Below are 25,913 nucleotides of genomic sequence, written 5' to 3' on the forward strand. Positions count from 1 at the left end.
TGGGGCTTCGTTAAGGAGATATTAAGCGAAAACTTCGACACCCTGTATACCGATGGACTGGTATCGATGTCCTCAGACCCTGATAACGCTGACTATAGGGATGTAAAATAGGAACGTCCAAATTTAAAATAACTACTAACCTTAGAAGCTTTTTCGAGTGCATATTTATTTTTGAATCAAAGCATATTTACTTTTGAAGTACAAATAGGTATACTCAGTTACTAGTAAAAGTAGAACATGCGTGTGGTCGTTGCCGTCCTAGTGGGTCGATTCGCCTAGATTGACGCACCCACAACTATAATCGGAATCTGTTGACGAATCCATCCAAGACTCTACTTCGCTCTTAGCTTTATTTCAGAATTTAGTTACAACTTGTCATGAAACATTTTGATCGTTCGTTTGTCCTTGACGAAGCATACGAGAAATCGAGTTTTTTTAGGTCGAGTATTCCTAGAATTAACCAGCGCAACTGCGACACATCTAAACGTATAAAGTTTTTTCACTGATGTTCGTAGCTACGTTTGCCTCCTCTTTTTCGACGATTCGTTTTTAGCATCCTACGAAGACGAAAACCAGTTTCACGTCCGGACACGGACGTTGGCGAGTCCGCGATACGAAAGAAAGAAGGAATCGCTCAATCGATGATCGTGCTTCTTCCAAAGACGTTTCTCCCGGAAAGGTCACTGTCTTTGAACGACGTGCACGCGCACGTACGAGTTCGCTTTCCTTCGAATTTATTCGACACGAAGAGATACGTTTCCGTCGTATAATATCGTCGATGCGAAAAAGTCGCGTTAAAAGTGCTGCAGCCTTGTCTCTTAATGCATCCACGTCCCACGTTTTACCTGGCAAGTTTCTATCGTTACCATTCTCCTTTCAGTGAAGGGTTCTCGCTTGACGGAAAAACAATCTACATTAAAAAATACAGAAAATACGTATTTCCTCCGTTGACCTGATTTTTCTAATATTCAACGCTTCTTTTCAGCTTTTTGTTTCCTCTGGCGTTCCTGTTGCTCGATCCTCAGCAACCGTGCCCTCTTCCTACCGAGCGGAGTTCGGGTTTCAAATTTCGCAAATTGTCCCAGCGATTTCTTCGTAGGAGCCTGGTACTTGAACACTTCCTCCATAATCTCTACCGGGGTCAGTGGGTTGAACCTTAGGGTGATTCTTCGTCGAACGTTCAGAACGGTCTCAATCGCGTTCTTGATGAATTCCAACGGGATACCCTCGGACATCTTTGCCAAGCTGGAGACGTCGATATCGCGATGAACCCCGTGGTACTTCATCAGTAGATCTTTGTAAAACATGTACAGCGTGTTGTAGTCCGTGAGAGGAATCATTATGAACTTGTCGTGGACCCTGATGAAGGGTCTTGTTGCTTTATATGGCTCCGAGGAGGTCGTGAGAAATAGGATCTGAAAAGTATCGCGTTCCAATGTATCGGCCGCGTTGCGGTAAAAATCTGTCAAGTATTCTTTCGAGAGTAATTAGCGAAGGAGGTACAGCTCTAAGTGTTTCATTCTGAACTCAATTAGCGAGCAACGATGAACGGATATCAATCACGTAACGAGAACAATTATGGTCGCGCGGGAAATTTATCGTAGAGATACATGCGACTTGAGAAGTGCGAGTATGTCTCCAAATAATTTTTTTCTTTGTCCTGGATCTGATGGACTCGTCAATAAGGATTTCATAAAAAAGTCCCGTGTGTTTTACCTAATAGTTTTCAAGTAGAGAGCCAATTTAGTTGTCGAACCAATTTAAAACAAATAGAAGAGCTTGGAGACATCATTTTCCTATTTGGCTGTTTCCTATGCTATTTTCATTATGCAACAGATGCCTGTAAATTGTATTTAATTTCTTAACGATGAAATGGAATTTCTACGCCAATGGGTAACAGTATCCGTTTGGAATAATCGAGGCTTTAAAATCCTACGTTAACTTGCTACCACCTACGTCTTGGTCGTTCGGTAGGAGGTGTTTCATTGATGACCAGGTATGAACGATCGAGATGTTTGGGAAAGAGAAAGAAGGAGGGGAAGGGGGAGGGACCAGACTGGGTTTATTGAGGTGGGTTCATTCATATCAGAGAAAGAGTCGAAACAGGAATATCGAGAATTTCATAAAGTGGGCGCTACCAGATCACCAACTTTAACATTCCTCGTCACTTTAGGCGCTGCAAGTCCGTTCAATTGCAACACGATGCACTTTCCTCTCAAACGTCGAGTAATGAATCGAAAGAAATACGTTGCAGTTCAGTGTACACTGCCGTTTAATAAAATCACCTGATCGCCTCGCTTGATGCTCTTCACCAGCTTCGGATAGTACCTTGCGAATCGTTTCGGTTTATATTGTCTCTCCTCTGAAGGTATTTTCTTCCCCCATGGTTTTTCGCCATTATCGATGAAAATAACAGCAGGAGCAAATTCTCGAGCCACCTTCGAGATCATGTTGATCAGCTTCTGTTCGTTTCTTCGTCCAACGTATTTGCCTACCAGTACAGTTGGTGTCATGTCGAATAATACAGCTCCGACCTGTATGAAATTGTTTATTTAAATATTTTAAATATTGTAGATTTTTCTGGATTTTTTGTCTATTAGCATAGATGTATTTTATTTATGATATACTCAGATCTCAATAAAATACATCTGTACTGCTAAAAACACAAAGAGTACAATTATTTTTAAATTCTTGATATGGTTTATTCAAATCGTAGATGCTTCATAATGATTATCAGGGATTTGTGATTGATTGTGTAATGATTTGTTCGAGAAAGTTAGGGGCATTAGTTACCTCTGAGCAAATCGCGTCCACCAGAAAGCTCTTTCCATATCGCGCAAGACCGCAGATGCAAACTGATCGTACCAGGGGTGCTATTCGATGAATTTCTTTCGAGCTAAGAGGAAGCACGCAATTCTCCATCATCACTTGTTTAATTTCACCCAAGCGATGCCTGTAATCACGAAATTCGCGAGCCGCTTCGTAGTTCTGATACGACAGATCTCCCACCCAATCGTTCAGAGAAGTCAAGGGGTAGTTTCTGATAATATTAGCCTTCGCCAATTCGTGGAAAATATTTTCTACAGGAACGTTGCCCAGCGGATCTTTTTTCTTCTTCTTACCTCGTTTCTTGCCACCTATTTCATACAAAATCAGGTGAATATTCTGTGCATTTAATTAACGACAAACATTCGTTAAATACAATCTGCAAAGATACAATCAATATAATCACGGTTAATCTTGTGATTGCAAGTATGACATTCTTTGAAGCATTTTATTGCTTGATGCTCGTTATAGCGATCAACTATAGACTGTATTGCATCCGAGTCTGGTACGCCTACTGTCGCGACCGTAGAAGGATCAGTTCGATCCATGGTAATGGTAGCGTTCGTTAATGAGTAATTATTTCTCGAGTAGTATATACCTCGGTGAAATTATGTCTTCATCGCTTATGGGTACTTAAAAATACCAAACGAGACTTTGCATCACACTTTTCATCTCGGATAAACGTTTTATCGTATCTTTGCCTGATATTTAACACTTAATTACGATTTTATCAAATATCAAACATCTTACGCTTCTGTTTAGGTATCGCGAGTTCCTTATTGTCTGCTTTATAGTCTTTTCTCAGCGCCTGGTTCAGTGTCCTCAGCTCGAGTCTCATCAATTCGTCGACAATTTTCCTCATCTCTAATTGGAGTTCGTAGCAAAGCTTGTCCGTGATCAGGTCACCGTAGATCTTCAGCTGTGAGTCGTCAGATTCGTCGCGAAAACTCCAGTTGGCAATGAAATCTTGATTGGCATCGTCGAGAAGGTTGAACGCTTCAGTAGCAGGCACCCAAGGGACGTTTTTCTTTCTGCCGGCAGCTATTTTCGCTGGTTGTTCCGTCGTATCTTTCTTCGCAGTCTTCGCGATCAGATACTCTTGGGGTGTTTGCGTTTGTCCAGTAGCTATTAGAACGCTGCCACCCAAGTTCGCCGCTGGGTAGACGTCCAAGTGTCCTACTTCGTTGTACCAGACTATGAACCATTCTCGGATCTCATCCGTGATGTCCTCTATTAGGCCGGGTCCCCTGATCTTCCACAACTTTTCAAACGTACATATTTTTATTTCTCCATTCCCCATTCCCCCTGAATTTTTGATACCATTGTAATCTCGATTATTTCCACGATACTTTATATATTCGTTTTTATGTCCGAAGAGGATCAACAAAAGCGCTGAAAGAATATATTTGTGCTGTGAAAATTAACTGTCGCTAAATCGCGACAATTACCCTAGTTCGTTGATCTTCAGTCGTTTTGTCGATTTGAGCAGCAAACGGCGACATCATGTCCAGCTTCTTCTGGAAGTTTTCTCTATCTTTCACAAATACTTGGTTGGATTTCCAGCTAGGTATCGTCATGCCCAACAGCTCTTCCAATCGCGCGATTCTCTTCTTGTTCGCCTTCTTCGCAACGTACCTCCTCCAGGCTCGCTGTATCGTTCTAGCAGCGTTCTCGAACGTAGACCTCTTCAGCTTCCTCGGCACTATTTCTCCAATCTCCACTCTTCTCTTGTAATCATTCATTTGTTGCACTGCAACGTGAACATAGGATATCGACGAGAACTCTATCTTTGGTCCTCTGGAGCATTTCTCGGAGATATGAGATTGTTTCCAATCCCTTTTGCGCTTCATCCAGGATCTCTAGTTTCCAGATCGTTAGTAAAGCTTTATTAAGCAGTTTTTCTATGTATAAAATGTTCTGGTCAAATTTTCAATCATGAAATAAATGCTATTAGTAGACCTTTAGATCTACCAGGTCCACAAGAAAATAGTAAAAGGAATTGGAATCGAATGATACCAAGAAATGTTCCAAAACATTTGTACGCAAGATGAACCACTCGAAAGTATCATTTGAAGTAACTTTTCTTCCATCGTACTCAAATCGATGGCCAATAAGTTTTACTTGAACTAATACTAATTATATCTGCTTTCGATCATTTTCCTCGAAAATCAAATAATGAAAAGTTATTTTAAATGTCAATTTCCAGTGCTTTATCCTATACACGACTCAGATGAAGCATTCATTCACATTGAGTCGCGATGCACCGATGGACTCTCGCTCTTTCGTGACTTTGTATGAGTAGTATTGCGTTTCGCATAGTTTCCTCGGCGGCAATGCGAGCTTCCCGAGCTTTGATTTGTTCTGGCGATTCTTGAAGAATCGACACAACTTCGCTAACTTTACTCTCCTCTTTGACTCTTCTTCTTCGAAGTCTCGGTATACTTTCTTTCATCTTTTCGGTGTCGTCATGTTCGGTGTCGCTTGTCGCGGATAATTGCTCGCTAGGAGTTTCCTCCGCTGTTAATAAAACAGACTAGAATAACTTCAACAAATCATATATTTACAGCAAGTTCTTGATTTACACAGTTAATCCGATCTAGAGTTCCCCATAAAAGTCGAACGATATAAATACAATGTATTGAAGGGAGAAAGAAAGAAATAACTTGCGTTTGTGAGCATTTTCTATTAACTCTTCGATGCGTTTTCTGCGCTGTTGTACCACGTCCTTACCACAAGCGGACACGGTGATTTCCACATCATCGGGTGTGTACTTGAATTGATTCATGAAATCATCGGGCCACCTGGACAACGTTTTTAATATTATAGAAAAACGCGGATATTTTATAGAGAAAGATTCAGAGAACATATTTATATTATAGTTAAATTGTAATGCAATAGTCTCACGAGGCTTTAGTAATGTGAACATTACTGGTAATCCGTAAAGTCCAGATCGACGATCCGTCGCTTGTATTCGAGCATTCTGCCGACAGCGCAATCGAGAACTCGCTTGATCAATTCCCGTTTCTGTGTCTGCACCATTTGATCGTGGCAAACTATGAGTCTCTTTACCAGATTAACATACCTGCAAAGGTATCACGAAACTCTCGAGCAATTTTTCACGAAATTCTTAAAGCTCACGGTAATTATACCTAAGATACGTCGGGAGCATTAAATTTAAACCCTGTTCCTTTATCTTCGTTTGTACCGTCTGTTGTATCCTTCGATCGAGCTCCAGCAACTTGTTCAGGTCGTTTCTTGTAATGAGCCATAGTTCGTTATAATGAGCCTCTGACATTGACTTTAAACAGTTTTTTCGACGATGCTTGCGTTGGAGGATTATTGTTTGTTCGTGTGGAAAGGAAACTGGTTAATTTTGAAGTAGTTATGGGGCCGAAATTTTGGTTATTTGAAGTGATGGTGGTATAGTGACGGATACTTAGAAATTGGACAGTGTTCAGTCGACAACCTATCGTTCGATTCATTTTTATTATCGATTTAACTATAGTACAGTCAAAGAAGGCTAAACTATCTGACCATAGAATCACTGAAAGTGAAAATAGCAAAAGTATTACGCAAAATATGAGTGTCTTCCTATAATATGGTCACAGTTTTTTTAAATAAAGTCAAGATACTAAGATGATAAAGACAATCAGAGTTGTATATACTGACATCAATAATGTATTTCAGGATGCTGTGGACGTCTCGATGTTCGCTGATCCTGTTGCTCACAACGTTGGCGTCGTGCATGAACGCAACGAAGGATGACCTCGCGGGTGACGAGACGACGTCCAACGTGATCTCCACGACCGTCTCGACCGCGACGTCGTACACGACGCTATCCAGCTTGAACGGAGTCGAGGAGATGCCGGTGAATTCGTCAAACGTTGTAAAAAATACGGACGAGGAGAATGCAAAAGACTCGTCCCACGCGTCCTCGCCTTCGTCTGACACCGTTTGGGAGTGTCCAAATATTACAAAAGCGGGCATCGAGTGTTCATGCGACTTTCCACACACGCTAAGATGCACCGGCGATAGAACCACGCTGCAGGTAATTTTCACGCGTGAAAACACTTAGTCTCCGTTATTAATAGTTAATAGTTTTATACGTTGTTTAATTGAAATCGGCAAACAACGTCACTCTTTCCTTTTTCTTCTGATACTTTTTGCACCACAACGCGCAAGTTCGTCTCTGCCTCTTATTATTTTGCCATTCTATCGAGGTCAGTGATTTTTTAGTCACCCGCCAGGTAGGCGTGGGCGTATAGACCGCCGATGAAATACAAGTTGTACGTATTATACAGGAGACCATTGTACGAGTACCCTCTTTCTCCTCATCCCGTGAGTACGCTGCTTTGCGTTGAATGTCCCGTTACCAATTACTCCAACGAATATCCTGTCTTACGATACCTCCGCGAATCAAACAGTTCCTGTTACGCAACTCGGGATGACTAATTAAACCTGATGAAGATACCAAGTGTTTATTACTTGAGAAGATCATACGAGATCTTCGAGATAACGTTGAAAGTGAGAATTTAGGCAACTTTCTCCTAATAGTCTGTACCATTTCTAACTATTTCCCACCCATCAAATTGCTGTATTAAAATAAGCGTTTTCTTCTGCAGATCATCAACAAACATCTGAGGTACAGTCGTCCAGGAACAATTTCTCTTCTTGATGTAACCGTTACAGGAATCTCCCTATTACCAGCACGCTTCCTCGAAGACGTGGCCCTACACGGACTGGTTATTTCTACGGGAGAGTTGAGACGGGTACATGAAAATGCGTTTACAGCTCTAGCAAGGCCCCTTCAAGCCCTGGGACTTCCGAACAATCTCTTGGACTCCGTCCCTACTGTTGCTCTATCGCACCTCGTCGGACTGGAACGATTGGATTTGTCTCAGAATAAGCTGAAAACTTTGGAGGCCAACTCATTCAAGGTAAATCCTCCGTGATGCCTTACCAACAAGACGAACGACTTCAAAGAAATTTGCAAGGATTAAATGAAAAGTTATACTGTTAATGAAATTAGTATGTCTAAATTTAAAAGCCTGTATGATTAATCGAGGACACTATATTTCATTCAACACTTACATGTATTTATAATCGAAAACGACCCTTTGAATAGACGATGAGCTTAATGAACTGTATCATAATTAATTACTCAACGCCTACGGCGATGGTAGCCATAATTTTCCTGGTTATAACAACAGACGTCGCCATAACTGTTTCTACTGACCCGATGAAAAATTGCGGCAAACCGAACTGGTCCCGAGGGCACCAATCAGCTTTCACGCAGTCGTAACTCATACATGAATAACCTGAGTTTAAACGTTTCACAGGGCATGTCGAACCTAACGTATTTGGACCTGTGCGACAATTTATTGTCGCAATTATCGCCGCAAGCGTTCGCCGCGTTGCCGGCGTTACGTTCGTTGAGGATGCGTGGGAACCGTTTGAGCGTCTCGGCGTTGTCGGCACTCAGAGGCCTCAAGATCTTGGAGGAGCTGGATCTCTCCAATAATCTTTTGTTGGGTCCCATGGGTCCAAATCTTCTTCCTCAAATGCCACGGCTGCGTTTCCTCACTGTATCCGAAAACGAGTTGGTGAACATTCAGCAAGGAGCGTTGGTAGGGCTGAGGAACTTGTCTTACCTCAGCTTGAGTCACAATCAGGTAACGAACGCTATGAATTAGATACATCGTAACAGCGTATACAATTAGATACCCTGTAACAACACTATCAACTTGCTTTAAAATACCAGTTTTCATTTATACAAATACAAATACTTAGGGCGGTGTAATCATAAGTAGACATAACCGCACATTGAAAAGGATTTCTCTTCCCAGATCGATGTATTGGAAGACCACTCGTTCAAATACCTGTCAACCCTCACCAGACTTGATTTAGCAAACAACCGCATCGTCGCGGTGTCCAGCTCTTCATTGGCGCATTTAGAAAAATTAATTACGCTAGACCTGACACACAACTTCCTACGATCTCTAACTGCCGATCTGGTGGTGCCGTTGAAGAGTCTCCAAGATCTGCGGCTGGACGACAACGATATCACAATGGTGGCTAGCGATGTACCAACGTCCAAGTTACGTTTAAAAAGACTCTCTCTGGCCGACAATCCTCTCAACTGTGACTGCACATTGCTAGAGTTCGCCAATTGGTTGAGTAATTCCAGTCTAAACGAGGAGGACAAGTCCTCAGCCGTCTGCGCAACGCCACCCGCTTTGGAAAACGGTATACTGACGCAAGTTTCTCCTGGTAGTCTCCTTTGCGGTGAGCCTACGCCGCCGATCACAACCAAAGAGCCTCTAACCGGTGGCCAACTGACATTGAAAGAGTTTCATTATGATAAATCAACTGGTGTCAACCTTCTGTGGCATGTGGAGATGTGCACAGAACGGTACACATGCGACACATTGATCGTTTACGAGACCATAGGCGATAGCGAAGTACAGACAGTCTCTAGTTCTTTGCATTGTGATTCGCGCTTAATGAGAGATCCCTGCTCCTTACCTGTAGCTATACCAGCCTCGATGCATTTGCAATTAGGTCATAAATATCGTTATTGCGTGGTACTCCTTGTACCAACCGGCTACGATGATGTGTCCTTAGGCCTGGGATGTAGCGATGTGATGACCCTCGTGGAAACCAAACGAGAATTACAGCAAGATCAAGAAACCACCGTAGCCCAGTCCTCCGACACAAGAATAACCGGAGTTTACGCGAACGTGTCCGACCAGGGTTTCATGCACATCGACGTCAGCTTATCGTCTTTGAAGAAGTCGAGTCTACCCGAATGCGAGTTATCCGTCATTGTCTTCGACGCCGAATCCGCGGTGCACAAGCAAAAGCTCAACTGTAGTTTAACGTTCGTAACGTTGGAGGTACTGTTGCCCGGTCGTTACAAGGTTTGCGCTAGCCTCGACGAAGTTAATGAGGAAGATGTTATCGCAAACTTCGTAAACGATCGGGATAGACTCCGTTGCGTCGAGGTACAGGGGTTCAAACAGAATACCGAAATAATCGTCTTGGCGATAATTGGAGCGGGTTGTGCACTTCTGATCGTACTGGTAGTCCTCGGTCGAAGCGTCGTAAAGAAGGTGAAACACCCCAGGATACAGACACAATGTTTTCTACCTGCTCAGGAGTTCGAGATAACTCATAAAGCACATTATATCAAATTACTGGCTACGACAAAGGTCTGATCCATTCCCGACAGAGTAATCTCATATTTCGTTAAATAGACTGGAGAAACTTTTCAACAGATTCTGATATAGTCGATTTTAACGAAAGCATTGTCATGCTAGCATTGTAAATAATACAACTTATTCTCGTTGATTATTTAAAGTTTTTGAAATCGAATAATTTCCTCGGTAGGAGAAAAGGGTGTCGTATCTGATTCTATTGTACAGGATCGTTCCCATGAGCTACTAGTCACAAAGTAGATAATTCCAAATAGAATGGTAAATATCACTAAATCGTAAGAATCCATATGGGATTAAGAGAACAAAAACAGTGCATAATTGAATCGATTTAAAATAATCACGGTGAAAATCGTGTTCTATGTGGGATTATTTGTGAGAAGGTAATAGAAGTGACACGAGTAGATTATTATAATAATCTATTGTTGTTTGAAGTACCCAGTTTCCGCACTGCCGTCGTAATTTATTTAAGTAAATAATATTTGACGAAAAGTAATGGTATGCTAATATTTTACAAGCATGTGCTAATTGTATACAAACTAGATTCAACAATAAATTAACCTTCACGTGAAAATAGGTAAAAATTAAATAAAGCTAATGGCATTTAGCATTTGCACATGCCTGATATATCATTAATTATTAACAAGAATTAAGCATGAATCAATTATTAGTATTTAATGTCGCAAAAGAATCGTATTTATAATATTTTTGAAATTTTAGTATATGTATAAAGTTAAAATATCACATAGAAGAATAGGATACTAACATATGAAAAATTTAGCTTATATTTTTACATTTTTTATAAAATCTTTTACTTAAAATTGTTATATCTTACCCAAGCATTCGTGAAGTTGTACATATCTTTGATAAGTTTTAAGAAACAGAATTCTATAATAACCTTTTTCTGTTATACCTGTTTTAATAAATATATTTTTATTGTAATATATTACTAATTCTAGGATACACTTCATGTAAATAGTTTTTTTTTAATCACTACGAATAAGAAAAGCTTGTAACTGTACTGTAAAATATTGCATAATAATGATTATTACAAGTTCTATTGTACGGTCCAGTAAATTTTATGTTAAACAAATCCCTTGTACTCCTTTATTATATTACTATGACATTAATCGAGGTAATAAATTGTATGTTTATTATTGTCGGTCATACTGTATATACCGTCATTCATGTCGGTCCATTGTATTATTATTATTATTATTATATATAGGCGATCCCCTCTTGTCCTTGTCCCACAAAAAAACTAGCTAACCTCTTAATGTTTATCTCGTACAGATAACCTTGAATTAATAAATGAATTACAGATTGCAAGCCAAGCTGAGAACCACATCGTTTTTTTGAACGCGATAATACGCACGTGTTTTTTGGAATTAAAAATTTCAATGTTAACACAAATTTTACTTTTTATGATTTCTGTATTGTGACAGTGTGTATTTTACATATTTATGTGTTTAATAATTGGAATGTACTATATTTTCGTGCTGTGATTAATTTACTGCTGCTATTTGTAACAATTAGTACAATCACAGAGTAGCTTTAAGAGTACTTTGTGGGATAATCAATATCATTTAACGAGATTGTAAATCATCTGTAATGGACAAAAACGAAAAAATTCAATTACTGCGGAATGCAATTAAAGCCTATCCCGATTTTCCTACACCCGGTGTTGTATTTCGGTGAGTATTGTGTCAAATTTTTATTAAATCGATTACTTGAATTCTACATGTTTAATCAACCTTAAAATATTTTCAAGATCATCTCGAAAATTAAGAAACAATAGGGCGATTAAAGTCAAATTATCGCGTTTCAAGAATTATTTATTTTCAGAGATATATTCAGCGTATTCAGCAACATGATAGCATTGAGAGCAATGAAAGATTTGATAGTGGAGCATGTATTATTTCTTGAAGTTGATTTGATTGTAGGTCTTGATTCAAGAGGTTTTCTTTTCGGACCTATGATCTCTATGGAACTGGGGAAACCTTTCTTACCTATTAGGAAAAAAGGAAAACTTCCAGGAAATGTTGTAGAGAAAAGCTTCACCTTAGAATATGGGAAGGTCAGAGAAACAAATTTAAATTATAATTTGCACTATTCTATTGCTAATGTCATTTGTAATAACTGTACTTGAAAAGTTTTTTTGCATAGGCTACATTTGAAATACAATCAGATAACATAAAGAAAGGAACACGAGTGCTTATTGTAGATGATCTACTAGCAACAGGGGGTAAGATGAAAATAATTACTTAGCAGTTTCTTTTGACTTTTTTTTTAAAGAAATTAGTTTGATAACAAATGTTTTATGCAACTACAGGTAGTATGGCTGCTGCATTAGAATTACTACAAACACTTGGATGTGAAGTGGTTGAATGTTTGGTAATAATTGAAATAACTGGATTAAAGGGACGGGAGAAACTTAATGTGCCTGTTCATTCATTTGTACAATATGACTGATAGTCTTTACTCTGTAACTATAAATCTCTACTTTGAAGCAATATGAAAAAAATAATTTTATATCCAAGAATTCAGGCAGCATAATCTACATAATATTACTAACATTTTTACAACAAAAAATTTTATATAAAATTACACATAAGGTGGTCAATATTTTTATAAAATAAATGTGTATATAAAAAAAATATCGTATACAAATTTTTTTATAAATTAGTACAAATTAAGAATATTCATGGATTAACATTTCTTGATTTTATTTTGGACATTACTTACACGTCAATGCTTTAAAACTTCAACTTCATTGTTTAATGTGATCTTAACATATATCAAGTATTTTCTGCTCTTGATTTCTGAGATCTTAATGAATTCAAGAGACTTTGCACTTCATATTCCAATTTATCTACATCACGTTGCATTTGTTCATAGTTTTTTGATTTAACAGTTATATAATCTACATTATCTTCCTCGCTTGAAACATCAATATGTTCACATGTTTTTTGTGTTTTGGGTTTATTTGGTGTTGTTATGAATCTCCAATCCATATCACACAATTGTTGTTTAATACATTTTTGTACTTCTAGAAAATACAAATTAGTTTTAGCTTTCATAATTTATTTACTGTCCATTTTTTGCTTGTTATAGAATATTTACCATTCAGTCTTGTTTCATGGATTTGATTCATAAAAGATTTTGCTTCATGTTTCAATCTCTTTGTCTCAGCTGTTTCAATGGCTGTACGATTCTGTTCGCGTGTAACTCGTTCTTTTTCTTTCAATTTCTCAAATTCCAAAAGAGAAATGTCATCTGTTAAAAATTTTGGAAAATCGTGTATCATGAATGGTGGGTAAGGTCCTTTTGAGGGCAATGTAATTAATTCGTTTCTGAAATAGTACAACAGTAGTTACAATATTGTTTAAGACAGTTTTAGGATGCTTTTTAATGTCGACAGTTATTAATTATTGAAAATATTGTAATTAATCGTTGTTTTACCTTAGATAGCGACTAGGATGTATTCTTAATGGTATATTATCATCAAGTTGTTGAGCAACTTTAAATAATTCCTTTGCTGTGATATTCCCTTGACTAGTAAAATATCGTTTAAAATTTTCTGGCGAATGTAATGAAGAAATTATGATCTTACGAGAGCAAATACTATATGCAATGACACTCATTAACAAAAGTGAGGGTCTTTGGAAAGATATTAAATAGTCCCATAAAATTAACCATTCAGTATCAGATAAGATTTCACTCATTGCAGTCTTTAAAAGTGGCCATGCATATTCACTGGATGTTATTCCTCGTTCACAAAAAATATTTAATAAAGATGGATCTGCATGCAGAAGGATATTCTCTATTATACCTAACACATTTAAGGGTGGTAAAGGATGGTATTCAAACCATTTTTGACAATAATTTAATAGTATGCTTAGTATGAGTTCAAAGCCAAGTAAGGGATCCTTCTGTAATAAAAAAAATTGTTATAAAAAATAGAGTTTGAGAATTCCCAAAATGCTATCCTCTGTTTCAATATTGAAATTTATTACCTGAAAGACCATAAGGAATGGAAAAACTAAATTTGGTAACAATGAACATTGAGTTAATAAAGGACACCACTGAATTAAGCAATTTATTATTGTCGACAACAATGTCTTTTTACTTCTGTTTGCTAATGGATAATCTTTTAGAAGTTCTGAAGTAAAACTTGCATTTGCTGCTTTGTTAGCCAAAGCACTATATGCATTTCTATTGCCAGGCAATCTTAAGATTGTTGACCATATTAATACGCGATATGCTTCAGGATATTCTCCAAACTCTTTCAAAATGGGTATTAATCTTTCTATATGTAATTCTTGTTCCATGAGTTGTCTGACACATTGTAAATGATCACACTTTCTGTGTGCCTGTGGCCTGCAAGGGTCTTTCAACTTTTGCAGGGATTTACACTTCTGTGAAAATAGTTTCTCGGTAATTATTAATTTTAAGTGTCCTTCTTGTTCTATGTATGCTATATATCTGCCAGTTGAAGAAACTAAAATTTTCCTTAGAGGCTTAATGACTTGTAGAGTGTGAATAATACAAGACAGATTCAGATCAAAAAAGTAAAGAGTCCCATTTGATGAAATGCATGCTAATACATTGTTTGCTCCACCATCCAAGGGTGATGGTACAAGCAATAACTGCTTTAGTCCAATAAAGTTATCTGGTAAACTTAAAATTTTCAGCAAATTCCAGTCACATGTGTTCAAAATAATAATTTTGTTCTGAGCACTAGACAAAATCATTGCTCTTCCATTATGTGTAAAAACAAAGTCTTTAGTATTTCGTATATCAAATCTTTTTGTATCAATTTTAACATCATCTTCCAACCGATCGAATTTCCATGCTTGTAAAGTATCATTGTAATATAATACAACAATATGTCCTAAGTTTGAAAAGCTTGCTTTTTTTACCACAATATTCTTTGTGTTAACTCTTAATTGTTGAGCTTTACTACAAGAACGTAGACACCATATTATAACTTCTTTATGTGAACTAGTTAAACAATACTTTTTATAAAAGGAAACATGTACAGGTGGTAATTTATGAGCAATCAACAAGCAAAATTGGGTAATATTTACATCCACCTTCAGAATTTTAATATCACCTGTAGTGAGACCCATTAATATTTCAAATTTGTTTATAGGATTAAATATTATGAATGTTGGTTGTCCAACATTTCCTAATTTTTGGTAACAGGCAGAATTATTTGATAGATCAACATAATACAAATATCCCGCTGAATCAGTTGCAACGAGGTGTTCTTCATAGCAATCAAATGCTACATGAGTAAAATTAACTCGAGAAGAACATTGTGTTTTCTGAATTATTTCTGGTTCGAGCTCAAAAATGTCATCAACTTTTCTCAAATTCTGCCACTTCTTTTTGTACATTATATATTAATTTCTATACAACACTTTTTATGTTGTATTTTTTGCCATTAGCATAAACTAAGTCTAGGTTATGTTTACATGAAAAAATCAAACACGACATTGTTTACATCGTTCAAATTTTATTTCCTTGAAATATGTTATATATAAATACAAAAAAAATAGTAGTTACAACTAATTATAGTTAACAACGTTACAAGTTTTTCTAATATATCCACGTTGATCCACGTCACAAAATTGACTTATTCCTTTGGTAACATTTACAGTAGAGTCGTTTACAATTAGTAATCAAATAGCAAAATTGTCCTAAGCATTTTTTACTGGAAATTAAGTAAGAATAGCTAATAAATTCGTAAACAAAATAATATACAGTTAGATGTTTGTTGAAGTTTCTATTTGAATTTGAATTTGAATCTCTATGGACCAATTTCAAGTGCTTGGTGCGTCATTAACCAACGAAAAGGAGAGGATCTAGATATTTCAGACTTTGTGGTTATTGGAAGATATGATGGTAGTTGATTTTGTATCCATTTGTATCAATTAGAGCATTCTAAACATTTCTTTAAGGTGTACAGATATTTCGTGAGATTGTTAAGTGGATATGATTTTTTAATTTGATTTTGTATTATAATTGTAATTTGTACAGTAACCTTATCGTTTTAAAATGGTAAGATTTATTTTTTATCTGTACGCAGTAACATTAATTTCAGTACGAAGTAGTTTGCTTAGGTTATGTGCACTTTATTTTAGAGTATTGCAAAATGAAATAATTATATTTCACACGATCTAAATATTTTGTTTACAGATTTGCGTGATACTTTCTTTTTTCACGTGAAGAAGTAATTCTTAAAGTTTCGAATTTTGTTATGCGTACAATAAATAATAAAGCGAGAATGTTTAATTTTCAGATATTTTCCTTATCCTATTTTACTTGACTGAGAGAGAAAACAGTTTTAATATTTAAGAGCATTGATGTTCATATCTGTTTAAAAGTATCATTGAACCTGTAAGTCTTACAATTACAATTATTTTATGTGCAGTCTGTTGCTGAGTTTTTAAAGGGGTTGCCTTCGCACAATGAAAATAATTTTGCTAATTTTCATACAGACAATGGAAATAGAACTTGTATAAAGAAACCTTCTGTTTATCTACCTACAAAAGATCATCCTTCAGAACAAAGTAAGTTTTGACTTCATTGCAAGTTAAAATAGTAAAACGAAAAATAGCTTATTATGATTACTATTATTATTATTTTTAGTTATAGTTACCGAGAAAACATCTATATTATTAAGGTACCTTCACCAGCAATGGAAAAAAAAGGTACAAGCTGCATATTAAATACAAATTTGTCATATTACGAATTTCTTAATATACTTTTTAATTCAAATTTTTTTAGAATGCTGACAGGAAACGAGATTTTTTGTCTGCTAATGGTGATTCTGAAGATGATGATACAACAGTTCGTAGCAAAAGGCCACGTCTTGATCTAAACAACACCCTTTAAAATATATTGCACAATTTTGATTTCCATTATTCGCTAAAGTACATTTGTATATGATCAAACAAACCACAAAAGCAGCAACATGAAGCAATTATAATTCTGAAATATTATTAACATATTTACACATTAGAAAAATTATTTCAAAACGTTACTTGTAGATTTCAAATGTATAATTTTTGTTTGGTTAATGTTATATAAAACCTGAATCTCCAAAAGTATAGGAAGAACGTTTTTAAATAATATTTCTTTAGATATGTGCAAATACTCTTCATTAAAATTGAGAATTTTTACATTGATTTCATCTGCTGCTTATTCTATATTGCTTGTCTGAAGTTGAGTTAAGGAAGTCAAGATTTAGTATATTGAATAATACATTACTTTAGAATGCACAATATTTATAAGTAAATGTGTTCATTGTTACTTCATTTGAAATCGTTATTATTATTGCGTGACTATTTGTTGGAAAGAATCAAAAATGTATTTAAAGTAATGTATTTGCATTACTGTTGACGAAGTAAGTATTAATATCTTTTTAATTTAAGATATAACGTATCAGAGCATTTATTCTGAGGTAATTTTGTAAATGTGTTTCATATATATGTTACAGACTATAATGATAAGTTCTCAATCTATGTTTAAGTTACAGAAAATAGATGTAACATAGTATTTTCTATCATTGTGGCAACTTCTATTTATGTAGATGATTTATACCTCTTTGATTGTCATTTAAATGCAGATGATAATCTAATAAAATATTAACCTGTACAACGTTTACGTAAATGACAACAAATTTGCATTCTGACATGCTTCGAAAAAAAAAATAGATCTTCGGGAATGTATGGTATCATTAATTTTATGGAAACACTAATGATTATTAAAAAAAAAATTGTTTCATATTTTTGATAACAACTGTTTCATTTTTAGATAAAGAACATTATTTTAAGCTTGTTAGATTCTAGCTCAGTCATACAGAGATATTAAAGGAAATTTTTGATTTTTGAATAAATGTGTAATAATATATTACTTATATTAAATTCTGTATAAAGTACTATTAAATAAAAAGTTAATTAATATACTTTCATAGATTTCTCTCTCTCTCTCTCTCTCTCTCTCTCTCTCTTCACTGGTATTCTATACACGTATACGTTATCATTTTTTTAGGCTGAGATTTTATTCACCACTTTCATTTATATATATAAATAAATTTGCAAGTATCGGTATATTTGTAACTTTGATTTCTTCGAATTCTTGTCACTTTTGAAAAAATCATGTTTTACTATCGATATTTATAAGGTATCGTAGCTACTTTCAGGATGATGCTCCTTGGGTGCATACACATTTAGAATCGGCACCCGAGAAACGCAGGAGTTTCGTCTCTATAAAAGTACTTGATCATGTTGCTTTATAACAGCAATTGCCAAAGTACATGTATATGTTATTAAAATAGTACATATTTATGAACAATTTTCTATGTCATGAATTTATTTTGAAATTATGACAAGATCAAAATATTTTTATAAGCAGAGGAAAAAATAATAATTTTAAAGTTGGTTCTTTTTGCGTATAAGGTTGGATGTCTAGTGAATGTGTGTTCCGTGCTTGTGACGTAACTACAACATAACCAAGAAAAAGTTGCGGAGAAAAATATTTACTGTTTATGAAGTGATGTAACATGTTTTTAAAGCGCAATAAAAAGGCCAATGGACATTTTTACTTGACATGGAGCATCTACCAAATAGAAAATATATTATGGTAGCTTTTGAAGTAAACACTGTAGCGGTGCTTCTAAATATAGGATTTATTTTTAGGTTGGAGCTAGCCATAGTTTGAATCAGGAATCTGTTCTAAAGCTGCATTTCTAGAAGGTTTCTAATAGGTGTGAGAGATATCTATTTCTAGCTAACATCTTTTACCTTGTTCTTACCTGTTTACTAATTTTACTTCTACACTATTTCTGAAGAAAGTTATCTCTTATTTGTTAAATTTGTGCTACCTTATATTTGGCGCATTGAATTCCTCCTTTGATTGTTTCATTTTTATAAAATAATTTAAATGGTATTATAAGCAAATGTTGAAAGTACATTAATAACAGTAATAAGAAGTACTTGTTTTTGCAGTGACAAAAATGGCGAATGACTTAACAATTAGAAGTAAAGATAGACTACAAGAAATTAGTATGAAATTAGAGCAAAGTCATTTGGTTTACTTACAAACAGATGACAGTCCTTTGAAGTTACAACAGCGTCATAAACTAGAAGGTAAACTATGTCTCATAAATAACACATAAATGATTCGTTGGGTATAACATGTGTACATTTAATTGTATGTATTTTAGGTTTCATTAAAGAATACCTATGCCTTGTACCAAATGAGAATAAATATGTATTTCAAGAAACTGCAGATATATTGCATAGATCAGCAGCTACGTTACAAGACTTTAGTGGATATAGAGCAACAACTGCCTGGAGTGCTATTTCCTTGTACGCTGCTAATCTTTTAGCTCAACCTTGGAGAAAAGAATATAGAACATTAAGGGTGAATAACACTACAATCTTTCATCTAATTTTGTAAATGTTTGAAAGAGTATGATTAATTTATTCTTTCTTAATAATAGACTTATAGTGGGTATTATAAACATGAAGTGGAAGCAAATTTGATTGGTGCAGAATTAATGTTTGAACAAATGGGGTACAAACATACAGGGTTAGGAGTTCTTACTTTAGAGGGTCCTATCGATCCTGATAAAGTATCCAGTGTTAGCAGGGATGCAATAGTAGCCTTTGTTGAGTGTCAGGTAATGTTGTTTAATTTGCTGCACTTATAGATCTTTGGGATGTAACCTAAATAAAGAATTTCTCATTTTAAATGCAGATTTTAAAACAAATATGGGAGAGTGTTTCACAGAATTGTACTGTATCTTGGTTGGAAGTTTTAGAGTTCCGGGAAAATCACGTTGGTACACCGGAACAAGCAATCAGAGCATTGAACTATCGTTTCCTCGAAAAAATGCATCAAAACCGCTCAAAACCGGAGAATTATAGAGACTATCATTACCCGCAAGCTTCTTGCATAGATGCAGCGTCGCCGTCGGTTCCCTATCATATAATGCCTCCCAATTATAATATGCCTGTTTGTCAAGCAGATTATAGATACATCGAAGACACAAACGCGATACCCGGAAATTATAGATATTTTCCACCAATGGATCATAGCTTTGTGAATCGATGTAGTGCCTATGGATGTTTGCCGCATGGTAACAAATATTTTAGCGGTGTCCCAAATCCTTACTATACCACAATACCAACGTATACCAGAGTACCAACCGACAGATTAATTGAGCTTGACATGCCCGTATCAGTTGCGAATTATGATAAAGTGCATAGTCGAAAAGCACGAATATCAGACATGGATGAAGTAGATTTTTATAGAAAACAATCCAGCGACGACCATTACGACTACGCGAAAGTCGATACGAAGTCTGCGAAAACTGTTACCGACAGAAATAATTACGACTCCTGGGATTTTGTGTATAGAAATTTAGAAAGTTTAGGCTATTCCAAAGATCTTGGCGATCGAGAAGATATTTTACATAAACGAGAATGCGACTCCCGAACGACCAAACCAAAATCTTTCAAGCAAAGTGACAATGATGAGAAATACAACACGTATCGCTTTGAAAAAAGAAGGAACGGAAGAACTGACGCGAACGAGATCGACTCGTCTTTGACGAACGGTCGACATTATCATCACGATACCTTACCTTTTAAAAAAAAGTCTTCGTCTTTCGATTTAACAGATTCCAACAGATATCATGTTGATGCTTCTCCCGAGGGTCATCTATCTTCCTATAGTAAAGACAGAAAACACGGCAGTCAAACACTTCCCATTCAGCGTTCTCACCGATCCTCGGATCAAATTTCAAAAATTGCAGATACATTAAAAGGTTTGGAGCTGTCTCATTCGGGAAAAGAAGACGGAATAAGAGATGGAAATAAATGGAATTGTGCTACTTGTACGTATCTTAATCCTTTGTCAAGAGATATCTGCGAAATGTGTGGAAAGTCCAGGCATAAAGGTAACGAGGATAAACCATTAGCAAGTGGTGGAAAAGAGTGTCCAAAATGTACGTTAGTAAACGAGAAGAATGTTTCGACCTGTGATGCCTGTGGTGCCAATTTAAAAGATTCACCTACCTACATTTAGATAAACACTTTGAAATAAGTATCATTGTACGCTATTCCATGTATTTGAAGTAAGCAAAAATGGTAAGTGTATTGCCTGGATACTTCACGCTATCCTAATATGAATGTTAAGGTGTTTAAAAAAAACTGTTATTACTTGTAATGCTTGTCGCAACTTATATAAGTGGTAACAGAATTTCTTAATCACTTTATCTAGACAAAAATTTTAAAAGTATTACCATATTAATCGAATTTACAATGTCTGAAATGTATAATGGAGATATGAAGTTATTTATTTAAAATTGTTTGAGCACAGTAGATTTGTGATATGGATGTGTTAGTATTGTGGTAATATTGTGGTGGCCTATTACTTGATTAAAAAAGGGTAACAATGGGCATGTGCGAATACCATTCTACATCGAATCAAATCAAACAAAAATTTGACCTATTATTTAATATACAACTCTTAATGAAATTGAGCTTTTAGATAATTCAACGACTTTAATGTATAAAATCATTATTAAATTCGCTTCTTGTTAAAGGTTACACGTGTAGATTTGATTCGATAATACAGTATTTAAATATATTCGCGTGTTTACCTAAAAATCATGAATGAATAAAGAATTATTGATTATATTTGATAGCCTAAATAGTTTATAATACTGAAAGTTATATAAAAACTATTTATTCTACGGCGTCTGTATTGTATCCATATGAAGAACTCATACAAACTTGTATTTTAGAAAAAGAATCACGTTGGATATATTGAATTGTTATTTAAGGAAAAAGATATTAATCTGTACTGTTATCGTATATGTATTTCGTAATATTATACAGCTGTTTATGGCTTTTTCTTCTCATCCAGAGATTAAAGAATTTATAGGATTGAATTTAATTTTCTTTGTTTGTTGATTTTTATACTCATTTAAAGTTATTAATTTTAGAAAGTATGTAACAACAAAATTTTGGAAAATATTAATAATGAGTCCAAGGTTCATTATGATGGTTGTCAAATCATTGTCATTAATAATCATTGAAACGGATCAATGACTTTCATCATCAAATACTAGTCTAATAATGTTGATTGTAAAATAATTATTCTTTCAGAAGTAGCTCAATTAAAATTTCATTTTTATTGCGATTGTGGATATGAGAAAAAATACTGAGTTATTGTTTTAAACATATAGTAATTTATTATTTAAATAATTTTTGGTTACCTAGATAATATCATTGTAGAAATACAATACTTACGTACCTATGCATCACAAATGTAAATTACACAATTGATAGACTGCACAATATCCAAATTAATAGAAATATCATTTGAATTTAATATTCTTTTGACATTTATACAACTCAAGTATTCGTTTTAAAAACTTTAACAAACAATTGTTTATTCTATACAAAAAGCCGTATAAAATACTTCGATATTTATTTATACATTCCTAATACATCGATCGATCAGTTAATAATATCTGAATTACATTTTGAGAAATTTAGTTCTACTTTAGATTGATGTTAAATAGTGTTATAGGCCTGGTAGGCCTGTGCATTCTTATTTTGCTAAATAAACTTGGATTGAACTTCTACCTTAGATGCTTATTTTAGGTAGCAGTATATAACATGATTAGTATGCAGGTATAATCATGTAACGATCATTTTATTCTAAGTGAATGCAATAATTTTTTATTTCAGTTTGAATGGTTTGTATGTACAAAGTTTGTTTTCCATTTCTTGAATTTGTTTCATACGATACGATTTTCTAAATTTGAAACTTTCAGTACAGTGCAAATTATCATAAGATAAAGTCATACATGGATTAAGACTAAAATAAATTTGTAATTTCCTTATCAAATCTTCATTATGTTTGGAAAGCACTCTTACCTATCGAACTCAAAATTTGTAAGAACAATAAAATTTATAATGCTATATTTCAATGAAAAATGTTCTCTTTGTACTTCAAATTTATAGACCTTTTTAATGTAGAACGACTTTACTGAAATCTACTTTTAATATTTACAAAAGTCTGATATTTTAAACATAATAGAAAATACTGCTAATATTTTTTCATTGATTGCACGTAAAAAGAAATGGGTAAGAAAAGAAATGATTAGGGTAAAATAAATCTAAATATAAATCTTGTAATGGCTGTTGTAATATATCTCAAACTATGTGTACATTATAATATATTCTATTATGTACAAACAATAAATAACATTTAATATACATTATGAAAAAATAATATTTATTCTTGTAATTTAGAAAGAGTTTTCAGGGTTCAAGGTACATAATATTAATATTATAATCAATGTTACAATGGATACTTGAAGTGTTTAAACCAATTTTATTTAATTATTTGTACTTGTAACTTTTCCTAAAAACTTAAGGGCAGCTTGATGAATTTTTGGGTCCAATTTATCTATAAGTAACAATATAAATTATTTAAAATTATTTTTTTGTTTAAATATGTATCTAGTAAGCGCAAATTAGTAACAGCACTTACAAATTTTATGCTTTCCCTGTATTGGGAACTTAATTGGTAATGAATAATAATTTTCACATATAAAAACGTAGGGACTGTCACTTTCTCCATTTGGATAAATTTTTCTATATTCTTCTTGAGGTAAAACATCGGTAACTGTTACGCAACCCAATAAACACCTAGTTGGATAATTCTGAGGAAAGTTGATTTTTTCTGGAAGATATTATTATTAACATTAAATAATTGTAAGACAATCCTAAATAGTAGTTCATTTTTTCTATTCAGATTGAATTTGCACTAACCATCTTTTAAAACGCGATAGAAATATTCCATTTTCGAAATTTCTTCCATGCTTGGTGACTTAGTTGTTGCAGCAATCCATAATCTTCCTCTGTGTGATGTGTACCATGTCCGGCCTTCGTGTCTGTAATATTAATATAATATTGAGAACCATCTTTTTTGTACTTATATATTTTGAAGATTACATTACATTGAGTCTTACGTTTTTATCCCAGCAACTAATAAAGATGCATAAGGTTGATGCATGCTCAAACATAAACCTGCATCAGACATTTCTAAAAATTCTTTGTCTTGAACAATATTTCTCATTTTATTGGGAATGATTTTTTTCATACTATGTGGTTCATATTCATCTGATTCAGTATACTGTAGAATAATGATTGAATAACAGTAATTACATTTTTACAACTGACATATAGAATTTTATTAACAATATTTTTTACCATTGGGCGAATCAATTCTACATCTGGACAGACATTGGACTTTTCAAGTTCACCAGATGACATTATTTCAGAAATGGTTTCAAACTGGTCTTCATTGAACTCATTGAAGTCATCATCTGGATTCTCTTCAATGACTTCTCTACCCATGAAATCAAAGGTTACATTCACTTTTTGATTTAAACGCGATGCATGCTTCTTAGCACTTATGTCTTTCTCTAGTTGTTGTAACTTTTCTCTTTGCTTAGTTGTTAACCAGATGCTATTTGTCTGATAATAGTCACACTCGTCATCAATAACTTTTGTACATTGTGTGCTGCAAATTAATATAATTAAGTATCTCTTCTTAAGTTAGTACAAATTATGTACTACATACCCATTGCGATCATATTCAAGAAGTTTGTCTCTTTGTTTAAGCGATTCTTCAAAACCTTTAACAGGTTTTTGATTCATTAACTTATTATATAAATGATCAGCTTGTTTAGTGTTGCTAGAAAGAATTGTTTGATCTTTGGGAGAACATACAAGTTCTCCACAGAAAAAGCATGAGCCAGCTCCTTCTTGGAAGCAAACTACTCTTCCACAGTTAAGGCAGTTATTAATCAATAAATGCTTCTTTCCTTCACAGTTGCATTTATATCTACCTAATAAAGTATATCTACATTATTTTCTTCATAACTTTAGACCTATTACATTTGGATACTGGTAATAGAACTACCTGGTAATAAAACTGCAGCTCTATCTTTGCCTTCTTGTGAATATAAATTAACAAATTTTGTTTTCTTTTTCTCAACTTTTTCTACTTTCAAATTTTCTTGTAGCTAAATTAATGGTACTTAATTAATTATTTTATAATTCGGAATAGTAATGCAATATATAATATACCTGTCTGTTCTCTTGCTTTTCTTTTCCTTTCATTTTGTTTTTCTTCTGTTTTTTATTTCTATTATCTGTATCATTGCTTTTCTTGTATACATCTTGATCCTTATTCAATGCTAAAATAACATAATAAAATTGTAAGATTGCATTAAGTACCTTGTCAATTTATGCAACAATTGAAAATATAAACCTCGACGTCTTATAAATTCTGTAATAAATTCTGTATGCTTTGAGGTGCTATCTCCCACTATCTCCCCTAAATACGTCTTTATGTCTCTTTCATTTTCTATTTGCATAACATATCTAGAAAATAAATACTCAAATTTTATAAACGTATTTGTTTTACTCTTTTCAAACCAATGTTCTTACTTTGTTAAATCCTCTGGAACAGGAAAGTCCAGCAATCGTGACAGATTTTCGGATACCCACTGTTCCATTTTCGATGTATTATTAAAATATTGATTTGAAAAGATTAAAGTAAACTATGTACATACGTCGTACACGAAGATTATGATGGTTATGTTTTTGCATCGTATCGTGATAACAGCTATGGTGTTGGATTTTGTTTCCAGGTAGTCTCGGATCTAGAAAAGTTCCTATAGAAGCATTCAATTTATCAACAGTTCATCCAAGTTTATAAAAAAAGATGATGAACTTCAGTGTAACTATCATAAATTATTTGCTTATTTAA

At 34.4% G+C, this 25,913-nt stretch overlaps 7 protein-coding genes across 12 annotated transcripts in view; 4 read left to right on the forward strand and 3 right to left on the reverse strand.

The window, feature by feature from the left end:
• The window catches only part of LOC128892019 (uncharacterized), a 15,007-nt gene extending 3,902 nt beyond the window's left edge, over nucleotides 1-11,105 (forward strand). For both annotated transcript variants that reach the window (XM_054152048.1, XM_054152049.1), the window contains 4 exons: nucleotides 6,514-6,874; nucleotides 7,449-7,763; nucleotides 8,166-8,498; nucleotides 8,673-11,105. In XM_054152048.1, coding sequence (XP_054008023.1) covers nucleotides 6,514-6,874; nucleotides 7,449-7,763; nucleotides 8,166-8,498; nucleotides 8,673-10,043 — 2,380 coding nt within the window. In that variant the 3' untranslated portion in view covers nucleotides 10,044-11,105. The remainder of the gene's footprint in view (nucleotides 1-6,513; nucleotides 6,875-7,448; nucleotides 7,764-8,165; nucleotides 8,499-8,672) is intronic.
• LOC128892020 (IQ and AAA domain-containing protein 1-like) lies at nucleotides 789-6,622 on the reverse strand. The gene is made up of 10 exons (XM_054152050.1): nucleotides 6,496-6,622; nucleotides 5,976-6,370; nucleotides 5,756-5,908; nucleotides 5,494-5,627; nucleotides 5,074-5,343; nucleotides 4,275-4,576; nucleotides 3,577-4,087; nucleotides 2,794-3,137; nucleotides 2,286-2,534; nucleotides 789-1,415 (listed from the first exon to the last, which is right to left on the reverse strand). Exons 2-10 carry the CDS (start codon nucleotides 6,119-6,121, stop codon nucleotides 969-971), a joined length of 2,556 nt encoding a protein of 851 aa, XP_054008025.1. The 5' UTR covers nucleotides 6,122-6,370; nucleotides 6,496-6,622; the 3' UTR covers nucleotides 789-968.
• Nucleotides 11,106-11,257: 152 nt separating the features above from the next.
• LOC128892031 (adenine phosphoribosyltransferase) lies at nucleotides 11,258-12,659 on the forward strand. The gene is made up of 4 exons (XM_054152070.1): nucleotides 11,258-11,734; nucleotides 11,886-12,117; nucleotides 12,207-12,285; nucleotides 12,373-12,659. Exons 1-4 carry the CDS (start codon nucleotides 11,652-11,654, stop codon nucleotides 12,510-12,512), a joined length of 534 nt encoding a protein of 177 aa, XP_054008045.1. The 5' UTR covers nucleotides 11,258-11,651; the 3' UTR covers nucleotides 12,513-12,659.
• Nucleotides 12,660-12,825: 166 nt separating this feature from the next.
• LOC128892022 (TBC1 domain family member 31) lies at nucleotides 12,826-15,812 on the reverse strand. Its single transcript, XM_054152053.1, has 4 exons — nucleotides 14,057-15,812; nucleotides 13,503-13,972; nucleotides 13,164-13,393; nucleotides 12,826-13,089 (listed from the first exon to the last, which is right to left on the reverse strand). The coding sequence occupies exons 1-4, from the start codon at nucleotides 15,440-15,442 to the stop codon at nucleotides 12,839-12,841; spliced, it is 2,337 nt and encodes a 778-aa protein (XP_054008028.1). The 5' UTR covers nucleotides 15,443-15,812; the 3' UTR covers nucleotides 12,826-12,838.
• A 138-nt stretch (nucleotides 15,813-15,950) lies between these two features.
• LOC128892032 (DET1- and DDB1-associated protein 1) lies at nucleotides 15,951-17,730 on the forward strand. The gene is made up of 4 exons (XM_054152071.1): nucleotides 15,951-16,106; nucleotides 16,480-16,618; nucleotides 16,698-16,759; nucleotides 16,836-17,730. Exons 1-4 carry the CDS (start codon nucleotides 16,104-16,106, stop codon nucleotides 16,941-16,943), a joined length of 312 nt encoding a protein of 103 aa, XP_054008046.1. The 5' UTR covers nucleotides 15,951-16,103; the 3' UTR covers nucleotides 16,944-17,730.
• A 795-nt stretch (nucleotides 17,731-18,525) lies between these two features.
• Nucleotides 18,526-23,065, forward strand: LOC128891823 (uncharacterized). Of its 3 annotated transcripts, XM_054151664.1 has the most exons (6): nucleotides 18,526-18,692; nucleotides 18,749-18,816; nucleotides 19,058-19,198; nucleotides 19,276-19,475; nucleotides 19,555-19,734; nucleotides 19,812-23,065. In XM_054151664.1, the coding sequence occupies exons 3-6, from the start codon at nucleotides 19,066-19,068 to the stop codon at nucleotides 21,141-21,143; spliced, it is 1,845 nt and encodes a 614-aa protein (XP_054007639.1). In that variant the 5' UTR covers nucleotides 18,526-18,692; nucleotides 18,749-18,816; nucleotides 19,058-19,065; the 3' UTR covers nucleotides 21,144-23,065. The 3 variants fall into 3 exon arrangements, with proteins under 3 accessions (XP_054007639.1, XP_054007638.1, XP_054007640.1); XM_054151663.1 differs by having other exon boundaries at nucleotides 18,527-18,816; XM_054151665.1 differs by lacking the exons at nucleotides 18,526-18,692; nucleotides 18,749-18,816 and adding an exon at nucleotides 18,843-18,995.
• Nucleotides 23,066-23,345: 280 nt separating this feature from the next.
• LOC128891824 (activating signal cointegrator 1) lies at nucleotides 23,346-25,788 on the reverse strand. 3 transcript variants are annotated; one of them, XM_054151666.1, is made up of 10 exons: nucleotides 25,592-25,788; nucleotides 25,413-25,525; nucleotides 25,229-25,338; nucleotides 25,062-25,164; nucleotides 24,720-24,987; nucleotides 24,347-24,659; nucleotides 24,106-24,269; nucleotides 23,906-24,027; nucleotides 23,625-23,816; nucleotides 23,346-23,540 (listed from the first exon to the last, which is right to left on the reverse strand). In XM_054151666.1, exons 1-10 carry the CDS (start codon nucleotides 25,657-25,659, stop codon nucleotides 23,470-23,472), a joined length of 1,524 nt encoding a protein of 507 aa, XP_054007641.1. In that variant the 5' UTR covers nucleotides 25,660-25,788; the 3' UTR covers nucleotides 23,346-23,469. The 3 variants fall into 3 exon arrangements, with proteins under 3 accessions (XP_054007641.1, XP_054007642.1, XP_054007644.1); XM_054151667.1 differs by having other exon boundaries at nucleotides 25,413-25,539; nucleotides 25,592-25,730; XM_054151669.1 differs by lacking the exon at nucleotides 25,413-25,525 and having other exon boundaries at nucleotides 25,592-25,733.
• Nucleotides 25,789-25,913: the final 125 nt, after the last annotated feature.

Source organism: Hylaeus anthracinus, unplaced genomic scaffold (assembly GCF_026225885.1).
Source record: "Hylaeus anthracinus isolate JK02 unplaced genomic scaffold, UHH_iyHylAnth1.0_haploid 12002, whole genome shotgun sequence".
Lineage (NCBI taxonomy): Eukaryota > Metazoa > Arthropoda > Insecta > Hymenoptera > Colletidae > Hylaeus > Hylaeus anthracinus.

What these genes read in the sequence shown, in the direction of transcription:
- LOC128892031 (XM_054152070.1), top strand. Translation starts at nt 11,652, where the DNA reads ATGGACAAAAACGAAAAAATTCAATTACTGCGGAATGCAATTAAAGCC. An exon ending in ACACCCGGTGTTGTATTTCG is followed by an intron (nt 11,735 to 11,885) that starts GTGAGTATTGTG and finishes ATTTATTTTCAG; the next exon opens with AGATATATTCAGCGTATTCA. An exon ending in TCACCTTAGAATATGGGAAG is followed by an intron (nt 12,118 to 12,206) that starts GTCAGAGAAACA and finishes TTTTTTGCATAG; the next exon opens with GCTACATTTGAAATACAATC.
- LOC128892032 (XM_054152071.1), top strand. An exon ending in AGATCATCCTTCAGAACAAA is followed by an intron (nt 16,619 to 16,697) that starts GTAAGTTTTGAC and finishes TATTATTTTTAG; the next exon opens with TTATAGTTACCGAGAAAACA. An exon ending in ACCAGCAATGGAAAAAAAAG is followed by an intron (nt 16,760 to 16,835) that starts GTACAAGCTGCA and finishes AAATTTTTTTAG; the next exon opens with AATGCTGACAGGAAACGAGA.
- LOC128891824 (XM_054151666.1), bottom strand. Translation starts at nt 25,659, where the DNA reads ATGGAACAGTGGGTATCCGAAAATCTGTCACGATTGCTGGACTTTCCT. An exon ending in AGAATTTATAAGACGTCGAG is followed by an intron (nt 25,339 to 25,412) that starts GTTTATATTTTC and finishes ATGTTATTTTAG; the next exon opens with CATTGAATAAGGATCAAGAT. An exon ending in ACAGGGAAAGCATAAAATTT is followed by an intron (nt 23,541 to 23,624) that starts GTAAGTGCTGTT and finishes TGTTACTTATAG; the next exon opens with ATAAATTGGACCCAAAAATT.
- LOC128892022 (XM_054152053.1), bottom strand. Translation starts at nt 15,442, where the DNA reads ATGTACAAAAAGAAGTGGCAGAATTTGAGAAAAGTTGATGACATTTTT. An exon ending in CATTCCTTATGGTCTTTCAG is followed by an intron (nt 13,973 to 14,056) that starts GTAATAAATTTC and finishes TTTTTATTACAG; the next exon opens with AAGGATCCCTTACTTGGCTT. An exon ending in CCATGAAACAAGACTGAATG is followed by an intron (nt 13,090 to 13,163) that starts GTAAATATTCTA and finishes TGTATTTTCTAG; the next exon opens with AAGTACAAAAATGTATTAAA.
- LOC128891823 (XM_054151664.1), top strand. Translation starts at nt 19,066, where the DNA reads ATGGCGAATGACTTAACAATTAGAAGTAAAGATAGACTACAAGAAATT. An exon ending in AAGAATATAGAACATTAAGG is followed by an intron (nt 19,476 to 19,554) that starts GTGAATAACACT and finishes TCTTAATAATAG; the next exon opens with ACTTATAGTGGGTATTATAA. An exon ending in TAGCCTTTGTTGAGTGTCAG is followed by an intron (nt 19,735 to 19,811) that starts GTAATGTTGTTT and finishes TTTTAAATGCAG; the next exon opens with ATTTTAAAACAAATATGGGA.
- LOC128892020 (XM_054152050.1), bottom strand. Translation starts at nt 6,121, where the DNA reads ATGTCAGAGGCTCATTATAACGAACTATGGCTCATTACAAGAAACGAC. An exon ending in AATAGAAAATGCTCACAAAC is followed by an intron (nt 5,344 to 5,493) that starts GCAAGTTATTTC and finishes TTTTATTAACAG; the next exon opens with CGGAGGAAACTCCTAGCGAG. An exon ending in GCATCAAGCGAGGCGATCAG is followed by an intron (nt 1,416 to 2,285) that starts GTGATTTTATTA and finishes GATACTTTTCAG; the next exon opens with ATCCTATTTCTCACGACCTC.